Source organism: Thalassophryne amazonica, chromosome 12 (assembly GCF_902500255.1).
Source record: "Thalassophryne amazonica chromosome 12, fThaAma1.1, whole genome shotgun sequence".
Lineage (NCBI taxonomy): Eukaryota > Metazoa > Chordata > Actinopteri > Batrachoidiformes > Batrachoididae > Thalassophryne > Thalassophryne amazonica.
In genome coordinates this window covers 89604930-89632918 of record NC_047114.1, presented here as the reverse complement: position 1 = coordinate 89632918, position 27989 = coordinate 89604930, and the positions used below count along the sequence as shown (strand labels likewise).

At 39.9% G+C, this 27989-nt stretch overlaps 1 protein-coding gene across 1 annotated transcript; it reads left to right on the top strand.

The window, feature by feature from the left end:
- Positions 1–766: 766 nt before the first annotated feature.
- Positions 767–21119, top strand: kdsr (3-ketodihydrosphingosine reductase). The gene is made up of 10 exons (XM_034182706.1): positions 767–1139; positions 11100–11189; positions 13068–13124; positions 13253–13318; positions 13414–13509; positions 16015–16206; positions 16458–16541; positions 16618–16701; positions 16801–16902; positions 18101–21119. Exons 1-10 carry the CDS (start codon positions 951–953, stop codon positions 18218–18220), a joined length of 1080 nt encoding a protein of 359 aa, XP_034038597.1. The 5' UTR covers positions 767–950; the 3' UTR covers positions 18221–21119.
- The last annotated feature ends 6870 nt before the right edge of the window (positions 21120–27989 follow it).

Here is a 27989-nt window from a genome sequence, read left to right as displayed (position 1 = left end):
ACTGACATTCTCCAGTTTGAGTAATTCTTTACAAGTGGGATGGCCTGATTCAGAATTTTCTACATCATATACAACTGAATGGATCAAAAGTTTGCGTTATGAAGGACAAACGTAACAACAGTCTGCGCAACAGTCTTTGGTGTGTGATAAATGTAGAATGCTGCATTGTGGGAATTGTAGTCCATATACCATTTGAGACTTCATGGGGATTCCAGTGATAGCATTACAAATTCAAGCTGTGCCCATGACATCATTACGGACATTGCACAGTTTGATTTACTTATTGCAGAGGGTTTTGCAAAAAAAAAAAAAACTTAGGATTCACTACTGGAAGCTATGTGATGCTCTAAAGGGGCATCTACTAGAGACTGTTCATATAATTTTTTTATGCTCTATGGTTCACTGTCGTTCGGAATATTTTAGTTCATTTAAAAAATGTGTTTGTGTTGTTTTGCCCAAACGTAGCACTTTTATTAGTATTTGGTTGTATTGCTATAAATAAAAGAATAACTAAATATTGAATTTATTTGAACTGTGGACGATACAAATAGGACATTTCAAAATTTCACAAATAATGCAAATTCAAATATCAGTGTTTAATGACGTGTTTTCCAAACACGTCTTCTATTTGTCCAGCAGATGCCGCTATAAACACTGTTGTAAAGGTTCGAATCCATTTTCGATACGTTGTGCTTCACGAAGCTTCGTTTAGCATCACTAGTATCAACGATAACGTCGCTAATTTTTGTTTTTTTTTTTTTTGGTCTTTTGTAGCGCGCTTTATCACCGGGGTCCCAGGTGCATCTCAGTCGTTTAACCTGACATTTAAACGTCTTAAACTCGCTGTGAAATCCAGGGACGATTCCTCCTGTTCGAGCTCTGCATCTCTGCGTTCTCTTTCGCGAGCTAGCGCGCTAGTTAGCCGCCGTGCTAACGGCCAGGTTTCACTCATGTCCTCTGAGGAAGGATTGCGCTCTGCGATCACCGATTGGCTTTTCGTCAATTCTTGGTGGATCCTTCTGCCGTTCATCATGCTTCTGGTGATCGCTGCTTTCATTGTGGCCTTTGTGTTGCTGTTATACATGATATCGCCTCTGATTAGCCCCAAACCTCTGAAATTAAACGGGGCCCACGTCGTGGTAAGTTCACCCGAGTTAACTCCATATGCTACTTTTAGCTAGCCGAAGGATGATATTTACTCACAAAATATTAGGAACAAAATGTGTGCTGAACACAGCCTGCAGTTAGGATGTAACATTTCAGCAAAGAAAACCAAATTAACATCTGAAATCTGTTGCTAACAGAGATTTGCACAATAAAATTATACTTTTGGGCGACTAAATTCAAAGTGCTATACTATACAAATAATGAATGTTTATGAGTTCAATGGTACGAATATTTCATGAGGTGAAAGCAAAGTGCTATACTATACAAATAATGAATGTTTGAGTTCAATGGTACGAATATTTCATGAGATGAAAGCTGGAACATACCATTAGCTTCGTTGAATGGTATGTTCCAGCTTTCACCTCATGAAATAAGGGACTTGAGCATCTCAGGCGCGCGGGTGCTGATGGGAAGACATCGGGACCAGTGTTGCCAGATATGAAATATGCAACTATCGTACCAAAACCTCAAAATGATCGTATTTTGGGAGAAATTATCGTACACAAACAAAACGCATACAACGTAGCTATTTTAGCGCTTTTTTTTTCTTTTATTTTTAATTTCCAAATAATTTTGTCACATTTTTAAACAGTAATTCACAATATTCCTATAATAATGGGGAAACTATGGCACAAAAAGAACGCATATGCACTACCAGTCTAGAAAGATTTTTTTTTTTCTGTGAAGGGACACAAACGTGTTAATTACCAGACTAGAAAGAGTCGAATTCAACCTCGAGGTCGCTGTCGTCATCCGATGCCATGGCCACTTGTTCAGATTTTGTTGAACACAGAAAAAATGTTGACACCTCCATAAGGAACTTGAACTTTTTTTTTTTCTTTGCTCTTGTGTTTTGTTCGTTTGTTATTGCATTTGCTGAAATCAAATCAAATCAATTTTATTTCTATAGCGCCAAATCACAACAAACAGTTGCCCCAAGGTGCTTTATATTGTAAGGCAAGGCCATACAATAATTACGGAAAAACCCCAAAGGTCAAAACGACCCCCTGTGAGCAAGCACTTGGCAACAGTGGGAAGGAAAAACTCCCTTTTAACAGGAAGAAACCTCCAGCAGAACCAGGCTCAGGGAGGGGCAGTCTTCTGTTGGGACTGGTTGGGGCTGAGGGAGAGAACCAGGAAAAAGACATGCTGTGGAGGGGAGCAGAGATCAATCACTAATGATTAAATGCAGAGTGGTGCATACAGAGCAAAAAGAGAAAGAAACACTCAGTGCATCATGGGAACCCCCCAGCAGTCTAAGTCTATAGCAGCATAACTAAGGGATGGTTCAGGGTCACCTGATCCAGCCCTAACGATAAGCTTTAGCAAAAAGGAAAGTTTTAAGCCTAATCTTAAAAGTAGAGAGGGTGTCTGTCTCCCTGATCTGAATTGGGAGCTGGTTCCACAGGAGAGGAGCCTGAAAGCTGAAGGCTCTGCCTCCCATTCTACTCTTACAAACCTTAGGAACTACAAGTAAGCCTGCAGTCTGAGAGCGAAGCGCTCTATTGGGGTGATATGGTACTATGAGGTCCCTAAGATAAGATGGGACCTGATTATTCAAAACCTTATAAGTAAGAAGAAGAATTTTAAATTCTATTCTAGAATTAACAGGAAGCCAATGAAGAGAGGCCAATATGGGTGAGATATGCGCTCTCCTTCCAGTCCCTGTCAGTACTCTAGCTGCAGCATTTTGAATTAACTGAAGGCTTTTCAGGGAACGTTTAGGACAACGTGATAATAATGAATTACAATAGTCCAGCCTAGAGGAAATAAATGCATGAATTAGTTTTTCAGCATCACTCTGAGACAAGACCTTTCTAATTTTAGAGATATTGCGCAAATGCAAAAAAGCAGTCCTACATATTTGTTTAATATGCGCATTGAATGACATATCCTGATCAAAAATGACTCCAAGATTTCTCACAGTATTACTAGAGGTCAGGGTAATGCCATCCAGAGTAAGGATCTGGTTAGAAACCATGTTTCTAAGATTTGTGGGGCCAAGTACAATAACTTCAGTTTTATCTGAGTTTAAAAGCAGGAAATTAGATCCATGTCTTTATGTCTGTAAGACAATCCTGCAGTTTAGCTAATTGGTGTGTCCCCTCTGGCTTCATGGATAGATAAAGCTGGGTATCATCTGCGTAACAATGAAAATTTAAGCAATGCCGTCTAATAATACTGCCTAAGGGAAATATGTATAAAGTGAATAAAATTGGTCCTAGCACAGAACCTTGTGGAACTCCATAATTAACCTTAGTCTGTGAAGAAGATTCCCCATTTACATGAACAAATTGTAATCTATTAGATAAATGTGATTCAAACCACCGCAGCGCAGTGCCTTTAATACCTATGGCATGCTCTAATCTCTGTAATAAAATTTTATGGTCAACAGTATCAAAAGCAGCACTGAGGTCTAACAGAACAAGCACAGAAATGAGTCCACTGTCTGAGGCCATAAGAAGATCATTTGTAACCTTCACTAATGCTGTTTCTGTACTATGATGAATTCTAAAACCTGACTGAAACTCTTCAAATAGACCATTCGTCTGCAGATGATCAGTTAGCTGTTTTACAACTACCCTTTCAAGAATTTTTGAGAGAAAAGGAAGGTTGGAGATTGGCCTATAATTAGCTAAGATAGCTGGGTCAAGCGATGGCTTTTTAAGTAATGGTTTAATTACTGCCACCTTAAAAGCCTGTGGTACATAGCCAACTAATAAAGATAGACTGATCATATTTAAGATCGAAGCATTAATTAATGGTAGGGCTTCCTTGAGCAGCCTGGTAGGAATGGGGTCTAATAGACATGTTAATGGTTTGGAGGAAGTAACTAATGAAAATAACTCAGACAGAACAATCGGAGAGAAAGAGTCTAACCAAATACCGGCATCACTGAAAGCAGCCAAAGATAACGATACGTCTTTGGGATGGTTATGAGTAATTTTTTCTCTAATAGTTAAAATTTTATTAGCAAAGAAAGTCATGAAGTCATTACTAGTTAAAGTTAAAGGAATACTCGGCTCAGTAGAGCTCTGACTCTCTGTCAGCCTGGCTACAGTGCTGAAAAGAGACCTGAGGTTGTTCTTATTTTCTTCAATTAGTGATGAGTAGTAAGATGTCCTAGCTTTACGGAGGGCTTTTATATAGAGCAACAGACTCTTTTTCCAGGCTAAGTGAAGATCTTCTAAATTAGTGAGACCATTTCCTCTCCAACTTACGGGTTATCTGCTTTAAGCTGCAGGTTTGTGAGTTATACCACGGAGTCAGGCACTTCTGATTTAAGGCTCTCTTTTTCAGAGGAGCTACAGCATCCAAAGTTGCCTTCAATGAGGATGTAAAACTATTGACGAGATACTCTATCACTTACAGAGTTTAGGTAGCTACTCTGCCCTGTGTTGGTATATGGCATTAGAGCAGTGATTCTCAACCGGGGTGCCGCGGCACCCTAGGGTGCCGTGATTGATCGTCAGGGGTGCCGTGAGTATTTTTCATATTCGCAATTATTTTTCATATTCGCGATTACCGTGAATTATTTATTTTATCCACAAAGCATAAAACGACTCAGAATCTGACGTCATTGTGCTGCAGCCTCGCTCTCGTCTTAAGGCGGGACAATAACAAGGAGGCTGACGGCCGATTAAAACAGTGCCGTCTTCTTCAAAAGCCGTCTAAAATGCGGAGCTGTCGGTGTGTGTGTCTGTGCCTGTGTGTGTGCGCGCGCGCGCGCGGAGTTAACAGGCTGCAGACTGCGAGAGAGGGGGTGGGTGAGGGAGATTCCTGAATGCAGGCGCAACACGTTCAGTGCGCAGCGAGCGCAGAGCAGAGAAAGGATTTTAACCCGAGTGAACGTTAACAAAACAGAAACGTGAAGCTGCCTTTACTTCTCTCTGAACTTTCTCTAAAGGTGTGATTCTGCCGTTACCGTCCTGTTCACACCATGTGCGCGTCGTATGCTGAATTTATGAGATCATGAGATGAAATAAACGGTCAAATATATTTAAAAACATATTTAAAAAATGAGAATATATGAATGAACTGAGAGCCACAAAAAAAAACAATGTTCAGACGCACAGATCACAAAAAGCAGGTGAGAACTCTGAACTTTAACAGCTGTTATTTTCCAAAGGTATTTATTTGTTCAGTCTTAAGCTTAATATAGTGTTTAAGCACAAAACTTGACTGATGAGGAGAAACAATTTCAGAAATGCAACAGAAACAACCACAAATCAGAAAAAGTTGGGACTGTATGTAAAATGAAGATAAAAATAAAAATGTTGCACCATTCCCAGTTTCTCCACTCACAGAAGCCAAACGTTCTTCCAGAGTTGTGTAATTATACTACAATAGTAGAATATAAAGAAGGGGAAAAAAAGAAAAAAATAGACAATATATTCGTCAATCGCAATTATTTGTCTGACAATTAATCATCTCTAGAAATTCCTAATCGTGACAGCCCTACTTGAGATCAGAGCGCATAGTGCTTGAGGATTTTCAAAATGCGATGTTTTCTGTATCGATTTTCTATTGCGATAATTGGGTTTTGCGCAAAACCAGAGGTAATAGCATTATAATATTATTTTGGTTGGTGGTGTGCCGCAGGATTTTGTAAATATAAAAAGGGTGCCTCGGCTCAAAAAAGGTTGAAAAACACTGCATTAGAGAACATAAAGAAGGAATCATATCCTTAAACCTAGTTACAGCGCTTTCTGAAAGACTTCTAGTGTAATGAAACTTATTCCCCACTGCTGGGTAGTCCATCAGAGTAAATGTAAATGTTATTAAGAAATGATCAGACAGAAGGGAGTTTTCAGGGAATACTGTTGTCTTCAATTTCCATACCATAAGTCAGAACAAGATCTAAGATATGATTAAAGTGGTGGGTGGACTCATTTACATTTTGAGCAAAGCCAATTGAGTCTAATAATAGATTAAATGCAGTGTTGAGGCTGTCATTCTCAGCATCTGTGTGGATGTTAAAATCGCCCACTATAGTTATCTTATCTGAGCTAAGCACTAAGTCAGACAAAAGGTCTGAAAATTCACAGAGAAACTCACAGTAACGACCAGGTGGACGATAGATAATAACAAATAAAACTGGTTTTTGGGACTTCCAATTTGGATGGACAAGACTAAGAGTCAAGCTTTCAAATGAATTAAAGCTCTGTCTGGGTTTTTGATTAATTAATAAGCTGGAATGGAAGATTGTTGCTAATCCTCCGCCTCGGCCCGTGCTACGAGCGTTCTGGCAGTTAGTGTGACTCGGGGGTGTTGACTCATTTAAACTAACATATTCATCCTGCTGTAACCAGGTTTCTGTAAGGCAGAATAAATCAATATGTTGATCAATTATTATATCATTTACTAACAGGGACTTAGAAGAGAGAGATCTAATGTTTAATAGACCACATTTAACTGTTTTAGTCTGTGGTGCAGTGGAAGGTGCTATATTTTTTCTTTTTGAATTTTTATGCTTAAATAGATTTTTACTGGTTATTGGTGGTCTGGGAGCAGGCACCGTCTCTACAGGGATGGGGTAATGAGGGGATGGCAGGGGGAGAGAAGCTGCAGAGAGGTGTGTAAGACTACAATTAAAGTTTCGAAGAAAAAAAAAGATGATGTTGGTTGGGGAATCTTCCTGTCACGGCAGAGATTGGATGGGAACTCAAAGCTAGCAGCAGCCCTGTGTGTGGTGTGTCTTTGATGCCGCCTGAGTGCAACCCCTGCAAAATGATTCTTGGGTGTCAGAGAGAGATGCGTGTTTGGGCAACCAGCTGAAATTATCGTACATTTTGGATTTTTTCCCCATTATTGATCGTACATCGTACAGAGGGCAAAACTATCATACAAATACGATAATTATCGTACATCCGGCAACACTGATCGGGACAAACGAATGCATGTGACCGCGGATGCGTAATCAAAGTAATATCGCTCACAACTGCGTGCGGTAAATGGCATTTCTCATCAAAAGTAAGCATAATAAATGCTTCCCAGTATATTGAACTGTGTTGTTATGGAAACGTATTGCATTCACTGGATAACAAAAAAAATTGACAATTTGACCACTAATCTCATAATTACGAGAAAAGATTTCATAATTACGACATCAGGACCTCGTAATTATGAGAAAAAAAATGTTTTATGTATAACACACTGCAATTAAACACAAAATGTGGAGTTTCCCCTGAAGTGCTCCCGGATGAATGTCCAGGGAGGAGCATGGGGCGTCTTCCTGCTTTCACTCACACAGAGCCACGACCACTGAGGGACACAGTGGGACTCACTCCCACCCAGGCGCATGCCAGTCTGTGTGCCCCGCTGGAGGAGTTTCATTCATCCAGGAATAGTTTAGGGGGCAAGCCACACTTTGAGTGCGCTGTGGTGTGTGATCACAGTGCAGTGTCGGAGGTTACAAATTGGCCGATTTTTGATTATGACACGGGAATTCTCACGCTTGTCTTTACCGAGGGACTGGAAGTACAGAAGCAATAAGCGAAGTGCGCATCGCATCTGCGCATCCGTGGGTCAAACGGAGGCAGAAATCTCAGCTACCACACTCACACTGTTCCCATTGAATTTCGTATACAGTAGCATTAGCCGACTATAAATGTTAAGGCTTTTACAGGGATTGTTTCAAAGGCTTTAAGCCTTAAGCAACACATACAATAATGACAGGGGCGCATTGTGCTGTTTTCAAATGCTTGAACGGAATTTATAGGCTTGAAAATTGGCTGAAAGCACACGATTGCAAACCTCTGCCGAGTCCAAACAAAGACGGAAAGAAGAAGAAATGTGGTCATAAACCTCTGTTCATTCTACACAATTTCGCCACAGAAAAGAAAGTTCCAGACGGACGTAAAAGTCGGACTAAAACTGTAAGTTTTTTGCACACATTTATTTTGTCAATATCCTGAAACCATACCGCTGTTTTCGTGCATTGGCTTATAACTGTAATGTCGCGCCATGAATGACGTGGCGCACAATATTGTAAAATTGACATGTTCTATAAAGAAACTGCATGCATGCACATATCATTGTATGTCTGTCAACATATCAAAACAAACGTGACACCAAAGAGGTTATACGTGAGACTCACCGTCATTGTAGTCATTATGAAGCCGGTGGAGTCGCGATTTCTCATCCCTGCTTAGCAAATATTCTGCAATATCCACAGTTTCAGTCTCTGGACTTCGTCTAACCATCCGTCAGTTGCCTTCAAGGGGTCAGAAATTTGTTTTTCTCCAACTATCAACAAGCACGGGTCATTTTCGACAGCAGCGCGCTCTTCCTCCTTTGTCGGCACTAACGGTACTTTCTGTACAGATGCAGCATATGCAAGCACAACCAGCTCTTCTTTCCATTTCTGTCCACTGCCATACGTAGTCCTGGTTGTAACAGGCAATCCGTGGAGCTTACAAAAACGCTTTAAATCGTCAACTTTCCAGCGGTTGAAATGATCCAAATCACAGCACTCCTCGCTGCTTTCCGCCGCCATAGCTTGTGGGTTGGTAGCTGAAAACTTTAGCCTGCTCATAATGCACCGCACGGCCTGAGATGCGCACTTCGCTTTTTACACACACACAAACACACACAATAAAAAAAGACAAAAAATAGCCTGATCTCGTAATTATGAGATCTTTTCTCATAATTATGAAATCTTTTCTCATAATTACGAGATCCCGATGTTGTAATTATGAGATCTTTCCTCGTAATTATGACTTCAGCGGCCAAATTTCTTTATTATCCATTGAATGCAATACACTTCCGTAACTGACAGCTGTGCACATAGCTTTGTTTGTCCTGGTAACCGCCGACCGGAAGCGCGCGCCGCACATACGTACTGGTGATGCTGGAGTCGCTTATATTCGTTCTATTGAAAGAATGTAAAAACATTCATTATTTGTTTTATATAACAGCTAAAAATATATCCTTGTCATTTGATATTATATTAATGTATAAACAACAGAAAAGGAACTTACATTTTAGTGTGTCACTGCACTGACTTTGTGTACTTCCAGAAAAAGAAAACGTTTGTGTACTTCCTTACTCCAGGGAAAAATGTCAGAAATTTGTCCAGCTTTGGTGCATCACTGCTGACATCAGCAATCCAACACAAACTTTAAATATGAGTCCAAAAATAATTCTGACGATGTCCGCGATGCCGTGCACCAACTTTGTGTACTTCCAAAAAAAAAAAAGATTGTGTACTTCCTCGGAAATTAGTCCATCTTTTCATTATAACTTCCTCCTAACAGCACAGTGAATTTGTATTTTGTGTGTGTGTGTGTGTGTGTGTGTGTGTGTGTGTGTGTGTGTGCAGCGTGCAATGGTACCAAACGTATGGAACCAAATTGCACTCTTAATGCACTGCAACACAAATGGGATGAATAATCCATGTCACATGACATACAATCAAATGACAAGGATCCACTCAGCTGTTATATAAAGCACTATAATAAGATACAAGAAGAAAATTTACATTTTAAAATTGAACCCCTACAACAAAATGCATACAAACAAACGTACTTAAAATCGAACACATCACAAATGAATTGTAACATATACAAGCCTGATAAGATTGAAACTCAGAGTTAGTTGTTTAAGGCTTTTGCAAGTTCTAGTAGTTTGTGTGTGTGTGTGTTTTTTTTTTTTAATTGTTTAGAACGATACTGTGGAGTTTACAACTTATGATTCTCAGAAGAGAAATGAAGTCACCCTAATTAATTTCCTGTAGTGCAAAATAATTACAAAGTATTCCAACCAATAATCCAAATTCCAAAGCTGAAGATGTCTTTCAGGTCGTAGTCTACCAGGGATAACTACCAAGGTTAGCCTTGTATATCTGGATGCAGAACATGTCGTAAGTGGAGCTTCACTTTAGACCAGAACCACGCGACCTCCAATAATCTTAACTTTAACCCAAATAATCAATGAAAAAAATAAATAAAGTCCTTTAATCTGACACTGAGTGTAGGGCCAATGGAGGTAATATGTTTACAGTCTAGGGTACGTTCTCGCTTAAGACTAACCCCTGCCTACATTTAATGAATTGGTACCAGTGACCTGGATGTCTTTGGTACTAGGTCTTCAGAGTATCTATAGGTACCGCTGGGATAACTTTGTGTCAGATTAGGTACTTGGACTACTTGGTACCTTACCAAGACCCTGATTTTTGGCCTAGATGAATCGTACTAGAATATCAGCTATGACATTTAGCCATGTTCCAGCACACAGGTGCTTCAGTGTTGAGGATCCCAACAGTTGGAAAAGTCTAAGGAGACACCCACATTCCACCTGGGTTCTGGCAGATATATGGTTACTTTCAAGTGGTACGGGTGGAATGGTTGTTTGATGGTGGTTGGTTGTCATCCAGGACCCAGTGCAGTTCCGTAGTGTGGCAGGTGCACTGTAGTATCAAGCACTTATATTTTTACATTTAGACCCAATGAATATCTGGTGTTAATTTTCTATGTAGACATGATCAACATAACTGATTAATAATAACATGTTGAATAAAATTTTCAGTGCTACACTAAATGTGCACCGGCGCTCTATGAAAGGATTGTGCAGGGAATATTCAGGCTTTGGCAAAAACCTAGACGTATAGCCGGTAAAATGCAGTGAGTGAACAGATAGGAGTCCATGCCCTCCAGTTTAAAAAAAAAAAAATACTAAATGCTATCTATCTTCTAAATCTCCAAAAGGATATGTGAGAATAAACTGATTAAAATTTGATGCACCAGATCAATCAAATGTGTGAGTTTGTTTTGCTTATTTAATGTAGCACATAACACATTTATAGTAACAGTAGTATTGTATGGTAAAACATTGCACAAAACACATTACCTCACCCTGATTAGGTTTAGTTTTCTGCAGCTACAGTGTATTTGTACTGTCATTAATGATCTTCCCACCCTCCCAAATGTCAGGTGACAGGAGGTTCAAGTGGGATCGGGAAAAGTATTGCAGTCGAGTGCTACAGACAAGGAGCCTTCATCACTTTGGTGGCTCGGGATGAGGTCAGAATGTGCTTCAGTTGTTCTCTCAAACACAGATTTTCAGCAGTTTGGATCATCTTAATAGGGGGATTGCATACCTGCCATATTGGATTTTGGTCACCCAGGGGATTGTGGGAAATGTGTGCCTGCTGTGGACGCATAGACGCTCTCAGAAAGTAAAGACATAGCTCAGAATGCCTGGGATTACTTGTTGTGTCCCTGGATACTTCAATAACCATCTCAGGAATAAACATGTGAACTTCTATGTTTTTCCTCAGAATGCAACTCTTAGAAACAAGTGGATTCACAATATTAGGACTGGAAATAAATGAAAGTTTAGTAGTTCAACCCGACATCAACCCACCGAGTCTGCAGCAGCCAACAAACTTGCATGGTAGACACGCCAATGGTTTTTCCAACCAAACCACTTCCATCAAATCCACCAATATAGTAATTTTGTCTGCAACTTGTGGCAAAATTGCGGCCAACGTTTGACACGTAAGTTACTAAATCTCTCCCGAAATTCCCCCCCACCCAGAGCAGCTTTCTCCTGCAGCATTTTAGTGCATAAACAACTCTTTCTTTCTTTTTATTTCTTTCCCCGAAGGTTCAGAACCCCATCCAGCGGGAAATGTGCGTGCTTGGCTCAGCACAGAAACGATGCAGCACACACACTTACTGCTCTGAATAATCTCAAAGATGTGTAGCCATGATTATGTCCATTAAAACAGTTTATTTCCTGTGGAAAAAAATGCCAAATATTAAGAATTTTATGAACATTTGAAACAAAACCTCCTAAATACGTGTAATTTACCTCCATCGCTCAGAAGGTAATATCCTAGAAGCAAGTTAGTCAGGAACTTACTTCTGTCAGATCTTTTCTTCCCTTTTAAACTTGAAATTCTACACTTTAACCATCTTTTTTAGTTCCGCTACTGGTGCTGCCTCGAATGGTGAGTTAAGCCTGGTTCACACGGCAAGATAATTAGGCCCATATCGGACCCAATCTTCCCCTTCCAACAATCTTAAGGACGCCCCGACAATCGTGATGACGCTACAGATAATCTTATCAGATATTCCTGCTGTGTGTGGTGTGTTAAGAGCGCTCTGATCTGCTCGGAAGGACGTCAGAAGCTCTTCAATCACAAATTGGGGATATTCAACATGTTGAATTGTCTTGGCCCGATATCGCAGCGTGTGTGGTGTCCTCTGATCATAAACGAGCACGCAGCCTGCTGAATGTGACCTGCAGCCAATCAGAAAGCAAGGTGATGGACGCAGGGGGCAGAAAATAAAATCAAAACAGCTGTTCTGACTTACCAGAAGTCTGGTGGTCGTGCTGTCTCCACTCCTTTTAAAGAACACCTTTTCTTTTTCTTTTTGTATTGTTTTTATCCTCTGTTGTAAATAGCCAACGATGTATCTCCGTTTGTTTACTCTGAAGTCACGTTTAAACTCGAGAGAGTTTGCGAGATTTCCTGTCTGACCTGGGAATGTTCGTGTGTGAAATCTGTTTGTGTGTGGTGATGTTGTCCTTACCGTGTGGCTGAACACCACACACTGTACGACCAAACCTGTTAGAGCTATGATTTTTTCATCTTGATGTGGTTTTGGAAACCTACAGATAATTTTAAAATCCTGTCGTGTGAACCAGGCATTAGTAACAACTCCAGGTATGTCTTCTGGGTCCAGACGTGGCTTAAAAGTATAGCATCTCTCTTTGTTTACATCCGTGGACACCAGCTGTAGGCATACAGACTCATCCCATGATGCATTGCATGAGGGCTACTTCTGGGAATGCGCACTGACACATGCAGTCCCCCTATTGGACAATTTATTTTCTTGTTTGCGTGGTTTTGTGCAGGATACTGAACAAGTTGTGCTTCTTTTCCCGCTCAGGTTAAATTGCTTCATGCAAAGAAGGAGGTGGAGAAATTTGCCGTTAATGACAAGCAGGTATGGGTCGCTTTAATGTGCATTTCAGTGTCAGAAATTTAAAAATGTTAAAATGCCTGATATTGGTGTTTTATAATTAGCCATGTTAAGTGATCAAATTTGGTAAGACTGTAATGTTTTGTGCACAGGTGGTGCTCTGTATATCAGTGGATGTTTCCAGCGACTATAGTCAAGTGGAAAGTGTGATCAAACAGGTAACATTACCCATGTAGTAACAGTGGAAAATGCAGGACTTTAATAATTGACTGCAGAAGCGAGCTTATTGGAGTGGATTTTTCCTGTCGTGCAGGCTCAGGAGAAACTCGGGCCTGTTGACATGCTTGTGAACTGTGCTGGAACATCGATTTCTGGAAAGTTTGAAGAAGTGGAGGTGGATCGCTTTAAAGTAGGAGACTGCTTGAAACCTTACCAAGACCCCGATTTTTGGCTCAGAATGCATAAGTTATTGAACTGAATTTGTGATAGTCAGTTTACAGGTTCATTTACTGTAATGTATTGCTACAAGCATGAAGTACTGTATGGGGAAAAACAGATCAGATTTATTGACGACACTCTGAGACAAACTATGTCTTCCACTCAGTCTCAGTCCAAAACATCACAGGACAAGAATTACAGTGTACGAGGTCTGTTAGAAAAGTATCCGACCTTTTTATTTTTTTCAAAAACCTGATGGATTTGAATCACGTGTGCTTGCATGAGCCAACCTTGAACCTTCGTGCGCATGCGTGAATTTTTTCACGCCTGTCGGTTGCGTCATTTGCTTGTAAGCAACCTTTGTGTGAGGATGGGTGGAGTCTCTTGTCGTTTTTTCTTTGCAAGGAAATGGCGAAACGACTGGAGCAGCGTGACTGCATCAAATTTTGCCAGAAACTGGGCAACAGCCAGGTGGAAATCATTCGGATTATTCAGAAGGCTTTCGGGGACGATCCTATGGGACCGTCGTGTGACTATCCGAGAATTTGCGGAAGAGGTGGACATCAGCACTTTTTCGGCACATTCCACTGTGACAGAAGATTTTGCCATGAAAAGAGTGGCGGTGAAATTCATCGGCACGAAGCTGATGGCGCAGCAAAAGGGCCTTCGTGTTGAAATCTCACAGGACATGCTGTGACATGCCCACCTCTTCCACCATTCAGAAGATTCAGATGGCTTTCGGTGGCTTTTCAGTTGTGTGACTATCCGAGAAATTGTGGACAAGGTGAGCATGTCACAACATGTCTCGGATAGTCACACGACGGTCCCACATCACCACAGCGTTCACTTTGGAAATGATCTGGTCATTTCAGCATGTTGATGGCCGCCCGGAGCTCAGCGCGCTCGCCACAGTTCTGCAGCCGTCTTTAAACCAGTTGTACCGCTCCTTAATCTGTGTGATGCCCATAGGATTGTCACCGAAAGCCGTCTGAATAATCCGAATGGTTTCCACCTGGCTGTTGCCCAGTTTCTGGCAAAATTTGATGCAGTCACGCTGCTCCAGTCGTTCCGCCATTTCCTTGCAAAGAAAAAACGAGGAGAGACTCCAACCGTCCTCACACAAAGGCTGCTTACAAGCAAATGACGCAACTGACAAGCGTGAAAAAATTCATGCGTGCGCACGAAGGTTCAAGGTTGGCTCATGCAAGCACACGTGATTCAAATCCGTCAGGTTTTTGAAAAAATAAAAAGGTCAGATACTTTTCTAACAGACCTCGTACATACTGTATTCTTTAATGTGACAATGAAACAAAATTGTGCAAACATTGTGCAAAATAATGTGCTTAACATAACAGTTAAGCATGTAAAATCTTGAACACATTCTCAGTCCAAAACATCATAGCACAAGAATCACGGGAGAGTTTAGCGGAATGGCCGTTGTTGAAGGGATTTTTATCATTTTGAGTGGGCTGCTGATCACGTTTGAGGGGTGAAATCAATAGAAAAACAGTTGTTGCAGTAAAAACATGGTCGTATATGTGGGGTGGCTGCTCGTGAGAGGGGCCGCTAATGGGGGGGACCACTGTAGTGTGTGTATATATCCTTTAAACCCGACAACCTACCTGTGAATTTGAAACACGTTTTTAATAATCATAGCAATTCTACAAAATTCCATTATTTATCAAAGCCAGAAACCCAGCCAGTTTACTAGAAGGCACATGGGCGATCAAAGCCTAGATTTGGTGTTTTCTTGTATGAAAGTCTTTCTCTGTTGCAGTCTGCCAGACAAAAGTTAGACCCTGGGGTTTGTTCAGTCACAACCACAGAAGCAGATCACTGCTTCAGAGTTGCCATGGTGTCTGTCTTCTTGGTGGCTTCTCTCACTAAACTCCTCCTTGCACGGTCGCTTACTTTTTGAGAACTGCCTTCTCCAGGCAAATTTACTATACAGTACCATACTGTTTGTATTTCTTCTAATGAAGAAAATGACATCCCTGTCGCATTCGGTGACTTGGAAATGTTGATGTATCTACCCTCTGACTTGTTAAAGCAACATTTTTGTTAAACCCCTCGATCTTAAAGCTGAGAGTCGACACTATGAACATATGAGTTGTTTCATTTCAGGTGTACAAAAACAAAATCGCAGAAAAAACTGTCACTGCCCAAATTACCTATGGACCTAATGATGTAGTGTTAGGAAACAGTGGAGTAGTCCTGTCAGATTTTGTCGAGGGGGGGGGGTGCTTTAAGTGTGTGTGTGTTTAAACCAGCTGTCTGATTCCGATGATATTCACTGTTTCTATTATAAATAACATGAGTGAGCGTGTCGGAGAAGTTGGAACCAGACGCGTGTTGGCGTAAGTGCTTGATAAATTGTTGACAAATTGATGATAAAACTGTTTGATTTTTATTTCAGTTGACTGGATCAGATTATTGTCTCTCTAAAACTTGGACTGTGTGGCTTTGTGTCCAACAGAGGCTGATGGAGGTGAACTATCTGGGCAGCGTGTACCCGACGCGTGCGGTCATCACCACCATGAAGGAGCGAAGAATGGGCCGCATCATGTTTGTGTCTTCCCAAGCGGGGCAGATTGGCCTGTTCGGCTACACAGCTTATTCCCCGTCTAAGTTTGCCCTTCGGGGCTTGGCAGAGTCTCTGCAGATGGAAGTGAGTTGTTTTGCACTCAGATCTCTGCGTTGAGCAAACAAGCGCACTGCAACATGGTGTTTTCTGCTGTCCATCTGCTTAAAATGTTTGCGCAATTTGCTGTTGGGGGATGAGGATGCTGTGAATATTCAGATATGTAGGAGGATTCACTGGGATCATTAATATTTAATTTTGTCTTTTGTTCAATCCTTTTTATGTTTAAATAGTGGTAAATGGCACCAAAATATTTCTCTGAGTGTTTTCTCTCGCAGATAAAGCCATATAATATCTACGTGACTGTGGCCTACCCCCCTGACACAGACACTCCAGGATTCACTGAGGAAAATAAGACAAAGGTAAACATCGGGTGCATGCTTTGATTTGCGTCTTTTCCTCCATTTAATAATTAGTGTTCTTTTCTTTCTGTTTTAGCCTCTAGAGACAAGGTTAATCTCAGAAACCTCTGGAGTTTGTCAGCCAGAACAAGTGGCTAAAATCGTAGTCAAGGATGCAGTGGTAAGGGACTCTGCTGAGGTTTCTCTTCATTTTTAAAGATCTTCTTATTGAAGGTGTTTCAGTTTTGATAAAACCTGTTTGTTTTTTTGTCTTCTACAGCAAGGGAACTTTAACAGCTCTGTAGGTCCAGATGGATACATGCTGTCAGCCCTCACCTGTGGAATGTCACCTGTCACCTCCATCACAGAAGGTCTCCAACAGGTATAGGGACACCCCCAACCCCAACTCCATCTGTCTGCCTCGTTCATGATTATTTTGTTAAGAAGAAGGAGTAAGTAAGAAAATGTGCACAGACCCTTGATTTGTTTTAGCGTACGTGGAAAATCTTTATTTATTTGGATTAGCAATGCAACTGATACAGATTCTTGAGGGGCATATATATATATATATATCTGTGTGTGTGTGCGCACAACAAATGGCAATATTTTATTGTAAATAACTACAAGTATAACCAACATCCATCACACTAGCTTCAGTTGGATTAGCAGTTGCCATGTTGCATCAACATTTACATAAAATAGAGTATCTGGCAGCATAATGACCACTTGTCTCTTTACTGTAAAACACCTACTCTGATTGAAAATGAATGGCAGCTGGTCGCTTTGCCTCTGTCTCTTGTAGCTAATGTGAAGAAGGGGTGATGGGGGTCCCAGCAATGTCGCCAACATTGTAAACAATGTTGTCAGAGCATGTGTTTTTCTGCATTGTTTATTCAGTAAAATAAAAGTTTTCATATCAGCAAAAATAATGCTGATACTGATAAGTTTGTGAAAGGTTCACACCAGCCGATATTATCGGCCAACCTATATATCGGTGGGGCTCTAATCTGGTTTGTTCTTCAGTTGTCTGTGTGCATCAGATCGTCCTACATTATGTACAGTCTAGTGTCATAACAAATCTTACCTTTGCGCCCACTTACCTTGTTGAATTTCGTGAGCTTTGTGTGTCTTCTCGGTCATAATCTTCTACAAGTAGTTTGTGGTTTTATCTCATTTTAACATTTGTTGGTTTGAAAGTTTTACTTTGAAAGTTCTGTGAAAACAACACTTGGATGTAAATTGTAACTATTTTTTCCCAAACTGACACAATTAATACAGTGGCGGGATTAATCGGAATGCAGTTCTAATGTTCCCTCTCTGCCATCGTCCTGACAAGGACAAGCAGCCGAGACTAATGGAAGGATTGATGCAGAGGGATAATAAAGTTAATTGAAGAGGGTGGAGCTAAAGGAGAGGCAGGTCAGATAACCTCTTACTGATTCTACATGCAACCAGAAGTGTGCGGGAATGAAAACATGCAAACAAATGATTCATGGATGAGGCAGTATATCCCCAATACTTTGCTCGATAAGTTTTTGAAAAGCACCTGCTCCATACATGTTTTATTTGAACTTCTGCAGATTGTGACCATGGGCCTGTTTCGCACCATCGCTCTTTTCTACCTGGGAAGTTTTGACAGCATTGTTCGCCGCTGCATGATTCAGAGGGAGCAGTCGAAAGCAGCCGACAAGAGGGAGTAGATGACTCCAAATGAAGCCTTACCTGACCTGCTCCTCCTCCTCCTCCTCATTCCATCCATCCAAAAGGCTTGTGTGCATCTCTCACATCTGAACAGATGGGATTAAAAGAAACTTCTAGGTGTCTCCTCTTGTTGATTGACGGTAACTCTTCTGTAAATTTAACAGCATTTTAAAGTGTCCATGTGCATCTTTTGTAGGAGCTGCCATGTGTTAGGGGAACAAAGAGGTCACATGACCAACTGACATTCAACATAATGAGCCTCTACTGGCACACTTTTTTTTAAACTGCAAAGATGAAAAGCAACAGATCATTTGTCTGACCATTTGTGCCAAAAATGTCTCTACTTTCCTTCCCAGCAGGGGACACAGTGTAAACCCAAATCATAACTCTCACCTCCTGCATGCACCACAAAACTAGATCCACTTTGTATAACTTTAAATCGTTTGGGGGGGGTCAATTAAATAGGCCCCTTCTTTGCTTTTAGTCCCACAAGTCTTTGCTGGCAAAGCACCCTTCCTTTTTTTATGTTTAATCTCGGCACATTGAACCAGTTGTGACCCCTCAGCCTTCTGTTTGTGCTGTAGGATATTTTGCTCATGTTCTGTGCGTGAACTCCACTGATGGTACGCCTCCCAAAGAGGATGCAATATTTTTTGTTTTATTTTATGAATGCATTTACATAATTTTACATATACACAAACACACACAATCACAATATACATCTCCAGAAATTTTTCCATGCAGGATTTTGGGGTGAGATGTCTGCATGTGTGTCTGTCTGCTGTGACTGAGCCAAACTCCTGGGAGAGAAAAGCCATTGAATTTTATTGTCGTGGGAATAATTGCACTAAATGATCTTATTGCCCCACAGTGTCTTTGAGGAAAGCCATCAGAAGAGTAAGTGTAAAAGGAATTTGGTTTCAAGAAGATCTGAATTTGAATCAGCTGTAAATTTAATTTAGATTTCAAATAGAAAATTTCAGGTTTACAACCAGCGTGCATATATCCAGAATGCAGCATTCAGCTTGATCAGATTTAATTGATAAAATTCAGATTTAATCAGTTATTTGGGGGATGCTTTATTAACTAACTTTTCTGATATGAGCGGGTATTTACGGCTTCAAGCAAGTGAATGATGGGTTGGGGGGGAGATGCAGACAGAAGATTACATTACATTTTGTCCATTCCTTCTTTGAAGATGTGAAAGTTTATCGTATTATTTCAGTGCAGTTTTACGTGCTGGTGCACGTGTTTAAAGATCCCGGTGAGATCTGTATTCTGCAGGGGTGGGGCAAGACTTGCTGGTTCGAGTCATGCCCCTGTTGGTCTAGTGAGGGCGCTAGAGATTTGTTTTAAATGTAGGCCAAAACACAGCGATGCAGGAACAGAACATCTCACTGATTTTGACCTCTTTTTGAGTTTGTAACTCTGAATAATATCAGATTCCTCTGGTTTTGTGAAAAGTTTGGAAAAGTCTCTTTTTAAATGAAGGTTCATATAGATGAAGAAAAGTACAATATCAACTCATTTAAGTCTTCGTTTGGTCCATCACATAAGGGAAGAATGTACTTTTAATACAAAGCATACAAACAAACTTATTTAAAAAAAAAAATACATAATTGAACTGCAAAATGTGTTCTGATAATTTCCACAGATGCAATGCATTTACTTTGAGATTTGATGTTGCTGCTCTGTAACGCCGTGGAGCGGTGTGGGCGCCCACTCTAAGCCTTAAGAAGCGACTGCTGGTGAATCTAATGCTACAAGAATGGACCTGTCCACATGCGGTTTACCTGTTCACGTCATATGGATTTTGAGTATAAACATGCCAAGTGTTTTGTGTAATTTAACTCCAACATTTTTATGACACACAAAGAAAAAAAGCCTTATTGAAACCCAAAATATGAAAGTGAGAATGGATGACTCGTTTTGGATGATGTTCTCATTTGATATTGGTTAAAGGTGTGCTGTGTTGCAACTGTTGTGGTAATACCGGTCGTTGTAATAGTTATTACAATAGTGGGAGAAATAGCTCGCAAAACTCAACCGCTATCACAATAATCATTATAGTGGGAGAAATGGCTTGAGAAACTGGATCGCTTTCATCGTAATTATTACGACAGTGGGAGAAATGGTTTGCGAAACTCCTCAGGCATCGTAGCAATTAAGAAGAACTTTATTCATCCCAAAGGGAATTGTTTATGATACTGCGAGAAATGGCCCACGCAACTTAACAGCTATCGTAGTATGTTACGACAGTGGGAGAAATGGCCTACGAAACTTCACAGCTATCGTAGTAGATTATTATGATAGTGGGAGAAATGGCCTACGAAACTCAACCGCTATTGTAGTAATTAGGAGAAATGGCTCAGAAAACTGGACTGCTATTGTAGAAATTATTACAAAAGTGGAAGGAATAGCCCGCAAAACTCTACCGCTATTGTAGTCATTATTACGATGATGGGAGAAATGGCCCATGAAACTCTACTGCTATCCTAATAATTATGAGAAATAGCTTGCAAAACTTTATCGTTATCGTAGTAATTATTATGATAGTGGGAGAAATGGTGTGCGAAACTCGACCGTTATCATACTAATTAATACAACTGTGAGAGAAATGGACTGTGAAACTCGACCGCTATTATAGTAATTATTACGATAGCGGGTGAAGTGATTGGGGAAACTCTATTGCTATCGTAATACTTATTGCAGCGGGAGAAATGGTTTGAGAATCTTAACCACTGTGGTTAAGCTTTCTGTGTAATTTTGCCCTCTTGTGACAATTGAGAAAGTGATTATCTGACAAATCTGTACACAGGCTCCTTTTAATGAAAAAAAAAAACCTGTTACATTAATAATGTTATAATAGAGGCTGAAGTAGCGATGCTTTCTTGCCTGCTCTTGTAATTATTATAATTGCGACCGTTGTTACAATAACAGTTTCAACAGTGCTGTTGTGCATGTCAAAGCTTTTCATAATTGTAGCTTTGTTTTAGGTTCTCTTATTTTGAGGTAGCAACATGTAGTTGATAGAACATGTAGCCCCAAGAAGAGCAGTTTAGTTTTGACATGTTCAAGCTATGCAAATAAAGCTCATGATGTTTCAACATAGTCCAGATTTGAGTTTTGCAACATTCATAAAAATTTCTCCTCCTGCTGTCATCAAAGAATAAGTTAATTTGTATTGAGCAGTCAAGTTGTTTTTTTTTTTTGTTTTGTTTTTTTGGCCAAAAACACCTTCACCTTGTGTGCCATTGAAAGAAAATGTTAGAAGTAAATCTTTGTCTTATTTTCTTACATGATAAATTAAATGAATACCTGTATAAGGAGACCCTCTGATGCATTTTTCAGTGAGTGGATGAATTTTTTTTTTTTCCCTTGTTTATAATTCCTTTTAATTTCTGCGCGGCCGATCTGCTCTGTGTCACCCTGATCCCATCAGATCTCAGAAGCTAAGTGCGGGACCTGGTTAGTACTTGGATGGGAGACCTCTTTCGAACACCAGTGGCTGTGTGTGTTTCTCCAGGTAAAACTAGAGTTGCGTCAGGAAGGGCATCCGGCCAAAACTTGTGCCAACTACCAATGCAGATCTGGCTGTATCTGCTGTGGCGATCCCGACCACAAAACGGGAGCAGCTGAATGGACGATGCGACGATAACAACAACATAATTCCTTTTTATTTCTCTTGGTGTGAATATAATGCTGGCGGCTGATTTTACCTGATTCTAGAGCAATCAAAAAAACAAACATACAGTAGTGTTCAGAATAATAGTAGTGCTATGTGACTAAAAAGATTAATCCAGGTTTTGAGTATATTTCTTATTGTTACATGGGAAACAAGGTACCAGTAGATTCAGTAGATTCTCACAAATCCAACAAGACCAAGCATTCATGATATGCACACTCTTAACTTTATGAAATTGGGCTATTAGTTAAAAAAAAAGTAGAAAAGGGGGTGTTCACAATAATAGTAGCATCTGTTGTTGACGCTACAAACTCAAAACCTATGTTCAAACTGCTTTTTTAGCAATCCTGTGAATCACTAAACTAGTATTTTGTTGTATAACCACAGTTTTTCATGATTTCTTTACATCTGCGAGGCCTTAATTTTGTTGATTTGGAACCAAGATTTTGCTGGTTTACTAGTGTGCTTGGGGTCATTGTCTTGTTGAAACACCCATTTCAAGGGCATGTCCTCTTCAGCATAAGGCAACATGACCTCTTCAAGTATTTTTGACATATCCAAACTGATCCATGATACCTGGTATGCGATATATAGGCCCAACACCATAGTAGGAGAAACATGCCCATATCATGATGCTTGCACCACCATGCTTCACTGTCTTCACTGTGAACTGTGGCTTGAATTCAGAGTTTGGGGGTCGTCTCACAAACTGTCTGCAGCCCTTGGACCCAAAAAGAACAATTTTACTCTCATCAGTCCACAAAATATTCCTCCATTTTTCTTTAGGCCAGTTGATGTGTTCTTTTACAAATTGTAACCTCTTCTGCACATCTTTTATTTAACAGAGGGACTCTGCGGGGGATTCTTGCAAATAAATTAGCTTCACACAGGTGTCTTCTAACTGTCACAGCACTTACAGGTAACTCCAGACTGTCTATGATCATCCTGGAGCTGATCAGTGGGTGAGCCTTTGCCATTCTGGTTATTCTTCTATCCATTTTGATGGTTGTTTTCCATTTTCTTTCACATGTCTTTTTTTTTTTTTTTTGTCCATTTTAAAGCATTGGAGATCATTGTAGATGAACAGCCTATAATTTTTTGCACCTGCGTATAAGTTTTCCCCTCTCCAATCAACTTTTTAATCAAACTATGCTGTTGTTCTGAACAATGTCTTGAACGTCCCATTTTCCTCAGGCTTTCAAAGAGAAAAGCATGTTCAACAGGTGCTGGCTTCATCCTTAAATAGGAGACACCTGATTCACACCTGTTTGTTCCACAAAATTGACAAACTCACTGACTGAATGCCACACTATTATTATGTGAACACCCCCTTTTCTACTTTTTTTTTTTTTTCTAATAGCCCAATTTCATAGCCTTAAGAGTGTGCATATCATGAATGCTTGGTCTTGTTGGATTTGTGAGAATCTACTGGTACCTTGTTTCCCATGTAACAATAAGAAATATACTCAAAACCTGGATTAATCTTTTTAGTCACATAGCACTACTATTATTCTGAACACTACTGTACTTTAATGTGTGATAAATATCTCTTCCCCATGTTTATTTTGTGTTGACGTGTCTCAAGTCCAGTCCATATCTCTTCACTTGGCCCCTTTATCCTTTTATCCCTCCACCTCTGCTTCCCCTCTTTCTTGTCTTTTGTCTCATCACTTACCGAGACATCATCTCATCACTTTTCCCATCCACCTCAATGACTTTCCTGATCTTTCTTCAACACAGTCAGGGCTGTAATTTTGTGTCTGTAATTTTGCTTCTGAACTTGAAATACTACAGTCACAATGCTCTTATTGACATTTAGCTTTTAATTAATGTATTTAAAAAAAATCAATCCAAAAACCAGTTACAAATCTCAGCAATTTTTAGAAGCCATAAGTAAGTAGACAAACTAAATACTTGTACAATAATTAGTAATACTGTATACTGTTTTTATTCCTTAATAAATGAAGTAAACTAGAAGCACAGAGAGTGCAAACCTCCGCCAAGGCCATAGGGTCACTGACGCCATAACATCTACACACCGTGGAATCATTGAACCTAAAAAAGTGTAACAATGATGTTTGCTCAGTAGTGTAAAAAAAAAAAAAAAAAAGTTTCATCTGCTGTCACTGCATGTATCCTTAGTGCTTGGCATCACAGGTTTATTGCAACTTGCACCTTTCCCAGAAGCTACTGTCATCTGAGCACTGATATTGATATTGCATGTGCTTATAGACAAAAACAAATAAGAGACAAAATTCAATTTATTATTCAACTAAACTGCAAATATATGAATTTTTTAACATTTATGAAACACTTCTCTAAACAAGGCCATAGGGTCACTGACCCTAAAGAGATTCCCTCCTTGGCACAGTGATCTATTTCTTTTTGTCTCTCTCTAAAATTGTATATAATAATCATTAGATTATTAATATATAAACAAAAATAAATTTAAGAAATATTATAATTTGAAAACAAATGCACCCGAACGTGATGAGTAGCTGCAACTGCTTAATGCTAACTTTTAACATTGAAAATGCAATAGACATGCTAACGCCTTAGCATCGCGATCCGGATCACCACTAAAATTTAATCACTTTTTCCTCTTGTCATTTCCAACCACTTCACAAAATTTCATCAAAATCCGTTCAAAACGTTTTCAGTTATCCTGCTGACAGACAGACAGACAAACAAACGCGACAGAAAAATATAACCTCCTTGGCGGAGATAATAAAGTCCAAGACATAGTTGGTGACTTGGAAATGTTTATCCATCTTTCAACTTATCTAAAGAAAAGCAGCTATAAAAGTCATAATGTGCATCAAAAACAGTTTGCCTGATTACCATATTTTCTGTAGTATGTCGCTTTTTTGTAGTAGTAGTTTGGGAGGGAAGTTTGTTATTAATAGTAATTATAACGACTGTTTATATAGAACTTTCCCAGGAAGGAAAGCACTAAACAAAATAAACTACAATAATAAAAATAAATGCCAGTAATAAAAAAAATATACTGCAGTAAAGCACAAAAATCCCAAATTAAAGACCTCATAACATAGAAAAGGGTACGAATTATAGTTATTTTTCCACTTCAAGAGGATTTTTTTGTTTGTTTGTTTTGACAGATGTGACATACTACAGAAAATACGGTACTTGTGAGCCCCTGGACAATGGCGCATGAGAGTATAAAAATTACAGGCCAACCTTTAGAGCCTCAGCGGCGCTCTCCTGCATCCCGGTCAGCTTTTCATCATATTTCTATCAATAGATCATATCTTTACACAGTGTTTGAGACAAATCAATCAATCAACTTTTTTTTTATATAGCGCCAAATCACAACAAACAGTTGCCCCAAGGCGCTTTATATTGTAAGGCAAGGCCATACAATAATTATGAAAAACCCCAATGGTCAAAACGACCCCCTGTGAGCAAGCACTTGGCAACAGTGGGAAGGAAAAACTCCCTCTTAACAGGAAGAAACCTCCAGCAGAACCAGGCTCAGGGAGGGGCAGTCTTCTGCTGAGACTGGTTGGGGCTGAGGGAAAGAACCAGGAAAAAGACATGCTGTGGAGGGGGGCAGAGATCGATCACTAATGATTAAATGCGGAGTGATGCATACAGAGCAAAAAGAGAAAGAAACAGTGCATCATGGGAACCCCCCCACAGTCTACGTCTAAAGCAGCATAACCAAGGGATAGTCCAGGGTCACCCGATCCAGCCCTAACTATAAGCCTTAGCGAAAAGGTTGGTTTTAAGCCTAATCTTAAAAGTAGAGAGGGTATCTGTCTCCCTGATCTGAATTGGGAGCTGGTTCCACAGGAGAGGAGCCTGAAAGCTGAAGGCTCTGCCTCCCATTCTACTCTTACAAACCCTAGGAACTACAAGTAAGCCTGCAGTCTGAGAGCGAAGCGCTCTATTAGGGTGATATGGTACTACGAGGTCCCTAAGATAAGATGGGACCTGATTATTCAAAACCTTATAAGTAAGAAGAAGAATTTTAAATTCTATTCTAGAATTAACAGGAAGCCAATGAAGAGAGGCCAACACGGGTGAGATATGCTCTCTCCTGCTAGTCCCCGTCAGTACTCTAGCTGCAGCATTTTGAATTAACTGAAGGCTTTTTAGGGAACTTTTAGGACAACCTGATAATAAAGAATTACAATAGTCCAGCCTAGAGGAAATAAATGCATGAATTAGTTTTTCAGCATCACTCTGAGACAAGACCTTTCTGATTTTAGAGATATTGCGTAAATGCAAAAAGGCAGTCCTACATATTTGTTTAATATGCGCTTTGAATGACATATCCTGATCAAAAATGACTCCAAGATTTCTCACAGTATTACTAGAGGTCAGGGAAATGCCATCCAGAGTAAAGATCTGGTTAGACACCATGCTTCTAAGATTTGTGGGGCCAAGTACAATAACTTCAGTTTTATCTGAGTTTAAAAGCAGGAAATTAGAGGTCATCCATGTCTTTATGTCTGTAAGACAATCCTGCAGTTTAGCTAATTGGTGTGTGTCCTCTGGCTTCATGGATAGATAAAGCTGGGTATCATCTGCGTAACAATGAAAATTTAAGCAATACCGTCTAATAATACTGCCTAAGGGAAGCATGTATAAAGTGAATAAAATTGGTCCTAGCACAGAACCTTGTGGAACTCCATAATTAACTTTAGTCTGTGAAGAAGATTCCCCATTTACATGAACAAACTGTAATCTATTAGACAAATATGATTCAAACCACCGCAGCGCAGTGCCTTTAATACCTATGACATGCTCTAATCTCTGTAATAAAATTTTATGGTCAACAGTATCAAAAGCAGCACTGAGGTCCAACAGAACAAGCACAGAGATAAGTCCACTGTCCGAAGCCATAAGAAGATCATTTGTAACCTTCACTAATGCTGTTTCTGTACTATGATGAATTCTAAAACCTGACTGAACCTCTTCAAATAGACCATTCCTCTGCAGGTGATCAGTTAGCTGTTTTACAACTACCCTCTCAAGAATCTTTGAGAGAAAAGGAAGGTTGGAGATTGGCCTATAATTAGCTAAAATAGCTGGGTCAAGTGATGGCTTTTTAAGTAATGGTTTAATTACTGCCACCTTAAAAGCCTGTGGTACATAGCCAACTAACAAAGATAAGTTGATCATATTTAAGATTGAAGCATTAAATAATGGTAGGACTTCCTTGAGCAGCCTGGCAGGAATGGGGTCTAATAAACATGTTGATGGTTTGGATGAAGTAACTAATGAAAATAACTCAGAACAATCGGAGAGAAAGAGTCTAACCAAATACCGGCATCACTGAAAGCAGCCAAAGATAACGATACATCTTTGGGATGGTTATGAGTAATTTTTTCTCTAATAGTCAAAATTTTGTTAGCAAAGAAAGTCATGAAGTCATTACTAGTTAAAGTTAATGGAATACTCAGCTCAATAGAGCTCTGACTCTTTGTCAGCCTGGCTACAGTGCTGAAAAGAAACCTGAGGTTGTTCTTATTTTCTTCAATTAGTGATGAGTAGAAAGATGTCCTAGTTTTACGGAGGGCTTTCTTATAGAGCAACAAACTCTTTTTCCAGGCTAAGTGAAGATCTTCTAAATTAGTGAGACGCCATTTCCTCTCCAACTTACGGGTTATCTGCTTTAAGCTACGAGTTTGTGAGTTATACCACGGAGTCAGACACTTCTGATTTAAAGCTCTCTTTTTCAGAGGAGCTACAGCATCCAAAGTTGTCTTCAATGAGGATGTAAAACTATTGACGAGATACTCTAACTCTCTTACAGAGTTTAGGTAGCTACTCTGCTCTGTGTTGGTATATGACAATAGAGAACATAAAGAAGGAATCATATCCTTAAACCTAGTTACAGCGCTTTCTGAAAGACTTCTAGTGTAATGAAACTTATTCCCCACTGCTGGGTAGTCCATCAGGGTAAATGTAAATGTTATTAAAAAATGATCAGACAGAAGGGAGTTTTCAGGGAATACTGTTAAGTCTTCTATTTCCATACCATAAGTCAAAACAAGATCTAAGATATGATTAAAGTGGTGGGTGGACTCACCCAAATGGATGTCTCACATCTGCAA